The sequence below is a fragment of the Pundamilia nyererei genome, unplaced genomic scaffold, assembly GCF_000239375.1.
Source record: "Pundamilia nyererei isolate P.nyererei 1_Seehausen unplaced genomic scaffold, PunNye1.0 scaffold00215, whole genome shotgun sequence".
Lineage (NCBI taxonomy): Eukaryota > Metazoa > Chordata > Actinopteri > Cichliformes > Cichlidae > Pundamilia > Pundamilia nyererei.
In genome coordinates this window covers 895,120-902,966 of record NW_005187616.1, presented here as the reverse complement: position 1 = coordinate 902,966, position 7,847 = coordinate 895,120, and the positions used below count along the sequence as shown (strand labels likewise).

Below are 7,847 nucleotides of genomic sequence, written 5' to 3'. Positions count from 1 at the left end.
TGAAAGGGGTCGCTCGTGGTGACAAATACCCTGATAATTATGCTCTGCAGCTCTCCTCGGCGCTGGAGCCTTTTTCTTCTGCTTGTTATTAATTTTATCTTTTTGTTGCTTTAATTCCAGAGGAAACAGCTGGTTAAAGACTGAAAATGCTGATGAACCCACTGCACGCTCATAGATTCAGTTTTATGTTCAGATTCATGAAATATGCAACATGAAAGCTGCAACTTCTCTCCTGTTTATCTTACACTTCTGACTGTTAACATGCAAGAGGAGGAGGGTGACATTTTAAAAAACAGGACACAATCGAGTACTTTTATCCACAAACTGTGCAGAATGTTTTTTTTTTCCATACATCCATCCATGTATTTTCTTCCACTTATCCGGGGCTGGGTCGCGGGAGCAGCAGCCTAACCAGGGAAGCCCAGACCTCTCTCTCCCCAGCAACTTCCTCCAGCTTGTCTGGGAGAACAACAAGGCGTTCCCAGGCCGGCCGAGAGATATAATCTCTCCAGCATGTCCTGGATCTGCTCCGGGGTCTCCTCCCACCGGGACATGCCTGGAACACCTCACCCAGAGGCATCGTTATCAGATGCCTGAACCACCTCAACTGGCTCCTTTCGGTGTGGAGGAGCAGCAGCTCTTTTCTGGCCAAACTCCTCGTCCTTTGAAGGAAGCCCATTTCCGCCACTTGTATCCACAATCTCGTTCTTTCAGTCACTACCCACAGCTCATGACCACAGGTGAGGGTAGGGATGCAGAATGACCAATAAATTGAGAGCTTTGCTTATATACTCAGCTCTCTCTTCAACGCGATGGACCGGTATAGCGTCCGCATCACTGCAGCCGCAGCATCAATCTGTCGATTTCCCGCTCCCTTCTCCCATCACTCATAAACAAGACCCCGAGATAGTTGAACTTCTCCACTTGGGGCAGGGATTCGTTCCTGACCTGGAGTGTGCACTCCACCCTTTTTCCGGCTGAGGACCATGGCCTCAGATTTGGAAGTGCTAATTCTCATTCCTATCGCTTCACACTCGGCTGTAAACTGCTCCAGTGCAAGCTGGAGGCCATTACCTGATGAAGCCAACAGAACCACAACTTCCACAAAAAGATGAGATGAGATTCTGAGACAAGAAAAGTGACAGCCTTCTGCCACCTGGCTACGCCTAGAAATTCTGTCCATAAAAATTACCAACAGAATCGATGACAAAGGTAACTCCAAACTCCAAACTCCTCCCACACCAGGGTTTTTCCATCAGCCACTGCCTGAGCCGCGTTCCGCTTGGTCTGTCAGTACCTATCAGCTGCCTCCGAAGTCCCACAGGCTAACCAAGCCCGATAGGGCTCCGTCTTCAACCTGGTAGCTCCCTTCAACTTTGGTGTCCACCATTTGGTTCAGGGGTTATCACCACAACAGGCACCAACCACCTTGCGGCTGCAGCTCAGTGCAACGGCTTTGGCAATGGAGGTGCTGAACATGGTTCATTCAGACTCAATGGCCCCAGTCTCCCTCGGAATGGTGTTAAAGCTCTGCCGAGGGTCTGCATTGAAGATCTCTTGAACCAGGGCGTCTGCCAGGCGTTCCCAGTGCACAGTCACTTTCCAAGTCTGTCCTGCATCTTCCCCCGCTACCTGATCCTGACAGCTCAGTCGCTCTCTTTACACAAGTGTCCAGAAGATATGGCCGCAGGTCTGGCGATACGATTATAAAATTGATCACTGACCTGCGGCCAGGAATGTCCTAGTGCCACGTGCACTTATGGACTCTCTTATGTTCAAACATGGTATTTGTTATGGACAAACTGTGGTTTGCATAGAAGTCCAACAACAAAACACTGTGGACTTCAGATCCTGGAGGACGTTCCTCCCAGTCACGCCCCTCCAGGTCTCACTGTCGTTGCCCACATAAGCATAGAAGTCTCCCAGTAGGATAACAGAGTGTCCAGGTGGAGCACTCTCAAGCACTCCACCCAGGGACTCCAAGAAGACTGGGTACTCTGAGCCACCACTTGATGCATAAGCGCAGATGACAGTCAGGACCCGTTCCCCAACCCAAAGGCGCAGGGAACAAAACTCTCGTCCACCAGGAAAAACCCCAACAGGCAGCAAGCCGAGGGAATACTAGGATACCCACTCCCGCCACCTCTCACCAAGGGCAAAGAGTTCATCATTAAGTATTTGCTCTACATTGATTCCATGTATTCAAAGTGAAGATTTTCCACTTTTAAAGAGTAAAAATTTCATATTTGTTATCTGGAAAGGTCAGTGATGGTTTGAATCATTTTGAGGCTCTCACCAGAGACCAGAGTACCTTTATGGAACAGATATTTATACTACTAGGATGTGCTGTAGGTATGAACATGAGACCGGACATTTACAGCACACAGCATTTCCCTCTCAAACATAAAACATAAAACATAGAAAAAGCTTAACACATCCTCTTTGGATGTGTTAAGCTTTTTCTATTTATGATATGAAGTTTTCATGCTCTCATATTCTTCAAGAGCCCCCTCAAAGACAGAGACTTTTCACAACCTCTCACTGTGCTGTAAGCATCTCTGACTGAAGTGTTCTTGTGCCTGAATAGAAGCAAAGGTCACAAAGCTAGCTTCCTACACATGTAGGAAGCTTTCACAGCAGCAGCACAGTAATGCTCATGGTTTTAAAGTGGCATGCTCACGGTTGTAAAGTTTGAGCATAAATCCAGATTTATCACCTGAAATCATCATTACTGGTGCTGCTTCCTGCCTCCAGTCAAACCTCAGCTGCTGTTTTCTCATGCGGAGCACGGACGGAGCTGCTGTTACAGGATGGAAGCAGGAATCCCTGAACGAGGCAGAGGGAGAGAGGAGCATCTGGCACAGAAGCAGGATTTTAAATGTGTGGTTGCAGTGATCAGAAACCGGCATCATGGAGCCATTAGCAGATGCAAATGAGGGCAGAACTGGCAGGCTGGTTTGTCTCACTCTGTCTTTAACACACAAACACCACGAACACCAATACAATCACACACAGACTCCAACATCTGGACTGGGAGCAGTTTGTGCCAAATGTCTGACAGAACAAACTACCCGCTGATTACTTAACTTTTCTTTGAGCTCCAACAATGACTTCTCATCCCAGGTTTTTCCTCATAATTTATTTGCAGGAGCCTCCTGGCGGCTGTACCTTGATTTACCTGCCACAGCAATAAGCACCAAGAGATAAAGGCCCCAGATCTGCTAACTCCTTACTGTGAAATTAGAGGGATGGCACTAAAATCTACTTGTATAGGTTTACGCCGTCGGTATACACTGAAAACCGCACACAGCTAAAGTGAAATAAAACTTTTTTAAAAATCAGATTCCACATTGTTAATTCAGTAGTTGATATAAATCCCTTTGGCAGCAATTACAGCTTTCAGTCTTCTTGGGAACGTCTCTGCTGGCTTTGCACAGCGGGATTTACAGAGGTTTATCCCATCCTTCTTTGCAGATCCTTTCAGAGAAGGAGATTTTCATGTGAGACCAGGTGTGTGACCATTCAGGCAAAACAAATGTTTAGATGCTAGGCGAAAATACCACTACATATCAAGAAGGGGGAGGTCTGCACAGTGTTATTAACTGTAAACCTTCTTCAGCTCCCTTCAATTCCCGATATCTGACCTATTTAGCCTCATTTTGGGGAAACAGCCTCCATGCTCAGAGAAAAACAAAAAGACAAACATAACTCTGAATATAATTATTTATTCCAGTCCAGTCCAGAAAATGTACACATATGTTCTCAGAAGGTATAAAATTTGTCTTTAAATAAGTAATTGTTCTATTTCATATAATTGTAAATTCTCATTATTTCATTAAAACCCCTGAAGCTGACATATGACACCACAAAGGAACCAAAATCATAAAAGAGCAAAAAATGAAAGTTAGTAGAGTTAGCAAAAGCCGTCCAGCAGTTTGCAACCTGACTTTGGGTCTTTATGAAGGACTTGCTCTTAAGTACATTCTGTTTTTTTTTATTTTTTTTTATCTACTTTATATTAAAAAGAAAAACTGCAATAAAAGAAATGCTTGTTGTAAAGTTTGCACAGAGAGAGGATTAAAGGCTTTGGTTGCTTCAAGCTGGTTCAGGCTCCACTTATTGCTACTGTAGCCTCCGATGTCAGAGGCATTGTTGCTGGTATTGTGTCATTATTGCTGTGGTTGTTGCTCCCACTGTTGCTACTGTGACTCTGGAAAAAAAAATGTTTCCAGATGTTTAGAAATGTCAAGTGCAAAAAAGGCTCCACAACAGGAAGGTTGAAGCGATCATCCACGGAAACAATGGATCAGAACGGGTGACGTTTGGGCTGTGGGAGGTCTGGTTTTTGGTTTGTTGTCTGGATTAAGATGAAGGCGGTGATAACCCTGAGGCTGGTAAACAGAGGAACTCTAGAGAGACACAAAGAAAGAAGAGGAGTTACTATGACAGTTCACGTCTCAGTTTGAAAGATCTTTAAAAGATGGGCTGTTCTGTAAAACAACCTTCAAGTTCAGTTCCTATTTGCTTAAATTAAACTGTAAAAACAAAAACAAAAATTAGCACTTCATAAATTCAAGAAGCATTTGGGTTCAAATTAACTCTACCCCAGCCCTACAGCATGCTTGACCTTAAGTGGGCCAGGCCCTTTCTGTTAGGTGCTTTTCTGCCTGAAATAGAGATGATTAGATCATTAGTCTATATGTCATGTTATATGTCTAATATCTTTCTTTTAAATCACACATTTTATAACCTGTAGTGAGCAATGCTCAATCAGTGAACTGACCGATGTGCCTCATTAAATGTTTATGTGAGAGTGAACAGAGACCAGAAGCCTGGATTACATGAAAAAAAAAAAGTTACCACCATTGTACTAGCCTGTTTCTGTGACTGGGGCTTTAATGTTTGTTCAGCTAACACAAAGAAAACCCAGCTTTGTTGAACGTGTTGCTCAGCACACTCACTGATCCTGAGATTAAAACCTTTGGATCGTGTGTTTCTTAACCTACATTTTTACTTGTGGTTACATGAGATAAGCCTATTTTAGTTTTTATGAGAATCAGGCCTCCTTTGTCCATCTTTTTGCATGACAAGACAATGCTCTTGGGAAAAGTGAAGATATTTTAAATCTTGGAATTAATGTTTGAGTTTGGTAGGGATTATTTAGAAAAACTGTCCTAAAAAATATTTAAAAAGCTGCCACTTGTGTGTAGGCATTAATGAAGTGCAAGCAAGCACTGATATCTTCCCAACAAATAGATTGTGAGGCTCTGTGGAGACCTCTGAATAAAACTCTGCCTCCCACTTCCTTCTCTATAAACCCCAAATTGACTCATTAAGTTCATCTTAATAAAATCCCCCAAACTAACTGCCGTGTTTCTCCCTCCTCCTGCAGAATAATAAACATTCGCCTCTGTACACATTGAAATATCCAATTAATGCACTGAGCTTCCATGTTAATCATTAACTCCTCCATTAACCCCACCCCACCTTCTCCTCCTCCTCCTTGGTACAATAACGAGGAGGGTGGAGCTACAATTAGGACAACTAGGACCCTTTTGTCTGTACAGAAAACATTTTAATAATATATCAAACATCAGAGTGAAGCGTTCGCTCAGCAGGAGAGAAGAGGTGATATCACACACATCATATGTTCTACTCCTGCTCCTCCTCCTCAGCCTCCCAGTCTTCCTCAGCCTAACAAAGACGTTTGACCACACTGCTGACCACTAAGTTTCCAATTTTCCCAATGTGCCATTGTGAATCCCCATTTTTTTAATACAGAACAAAATCCATTTTTATTCTCATCCTTGAGCTTTCAAATGTCTAATTAAGCCATTGTTAATCCATCATTGTGGCATTTTCAAATCCTTCCTCCTTCATTTCATTTCCATTTTCCATCATAAATCTCTTTTGAATCAATCATCCTGCCGCTTTGAACCCCTATTGATGCTTTCACTTTGCCACTTTGAGCTCTAACTTTAGTCATCCCTGTTAATTACCATCCTGAATTATTTATTTGCCATTGTAGTCGCCCTCTGTACCTTCTGTTTTAAATATTTAATTTGTGCCATTTGATTCCCTCCTTCACGCAATTTGTCATTCATTGAGGCTTGTTTGAGTCCTCCCTTGTTTATATACGGAATCACCCCGTTCTTTCAGTTCTCAGCCCTATACTGGTCTCACTATTCCATTTAAGCTTACTTTTCCATTTAATTTAATTATTAATTTGATTACAGATGATTACATTTTTCTCTATTTGAACTCGTATTATGCCATTTGGAATCCCACCGTCTTCCCATTTTAGATGTTTCTATTGTATTGAATCCAATTTCTTTCTCCAGTTGGTATTTTCTTTTCACTGTGCAATTTACAATCTTTGGTTTTTAACGATTTTGAATCAGCTGTTTTATGACGAGCCTACTTAAAAAGGTTAATTGTGCCATTCAGAATCATTCCTTCATCTCACTTTGAGTCAATCCATCTGAAGTACTCAACCTCTGTATTTGTATTTTTATTGTGCTGTTTTGAATCCCTACTTTGTATTTCTTTTCAACACTAGTTTATATGTTGACGAATCCTTCATTAGCTTACTTTGAATGTCTCGTCATGACATTTATAATCCCCTCACCTCTTTTTTGATAGGTGTAGTACTGAATTTGCAAACTGTACTGTCTTACTGCACTCGTTTTAACTCCTCAGTTTGACTCCTGTAACTGTAACTGAGTCTGTAGCCTGTAGTCTCTTACTGCATCTAATCTCCTCCTTTAAATGGTTTTAAATTTTAAACAATCCCATCTCTAATTTTATGTTTTTAATTTTTTGATTACACCATTTTTTTAAATTCTTAACTATCCTTTTTTATCCTTCGTTAGCCTAATTTAAATTCAAACTGTACTATTAACCTATGCAGTCCAGTAGGCATTTTTATTTCTATTCATTTACTGAACCATACTGAATCCCAACATCTTTAAATTTTTAATTATTTTGTTATTTCACCTTCCCCTTTCTTCCATTTTTAAATCTTTCTTTCTGAATCACTAGCATCTAAATAGTTTTTGAATCGATGGGTATTCCAAGATGAAATTGGCTTGCTTTAAATCTGTCTTTATACCATTTAGAATCCCTCCTTGAAACTGTTATCCATGTTGCTGTAGTACTGAATATACAAAATCTCATCTGCATTAAAGCTGCATTATTTTGTTGTTGTTTTTTATTGTCATTTATCTTTTTAGTCTTTTTTTCATCCCCAGTTTCTACTTTTGAATCATTGATTACATGATGACAAATCCATTGAATCACCTAGCAACTCATTCAGACTGCCTCCTTAATTCTGATTTTGGTTCACTTTACCTGTAACTGAACCTACAACCCCACAGTTAAACATTTATTTTTAGACCCTTCCTGTGCCATTGTGCATCCTTCAGATTTGCTAGTGTTTGCCAAATCCAGACTTAATGATGAACTCTTTGTTGTGCTGTGTTAGTGTTTCTTTGTTTTACTGTTTCAGTATTAATGCATGTGAATGTTTTCTTCCTTCACTGTTTCCATGTTTCGGTCTGATAATCCTCAGCTCACTCTTAATTACTCCCTAATAATTAGAAAATCCTGATAATCTGCTGCTTAATCGAGGCAATTCAGCTAACTGACGGCACACGGGCACACACACTCAGCAGTTATCAGCCTCATGAATGACTTTGAAGCAGATAATTCTCTGTGTCTCAACATGCACTAATTACCAGCAGCTGAAAAATGCTGCAGGAGTCTGAATCAGCTCCTCTGGAAATTACAAGATACACAGCTAATATTCTCACACACACACACACACACACACACACACACACACACAC

General features: G+C 41.4%; 1 protein-coding gene across 1 annotated transcript in view; it reads right to left on the bottom strand.

Moving 5' to 3' along the window:
- Positions 1-3,709: 3,709 nt before the first annotated feature.
- The window catches only part of mbd2 (methyl-CpG binding domain protein 2), a 28,999-nt gene continuing 24,861 nt past the window's right edge, over positions 3,710-7,847 (bottom strand). The window contains exon 6 of the mRNA XM_005748178.1: positions 3,710-4,409. Within this exon, the coding sequence (XP_005748235.1) occupies positions 4,307-4,409 (103 nt within the window). The 3' untranslated portion in view covers positions 3,710-4,306. The remainder of the gene's footprint in view (positions 4,410-7,847) is intronic.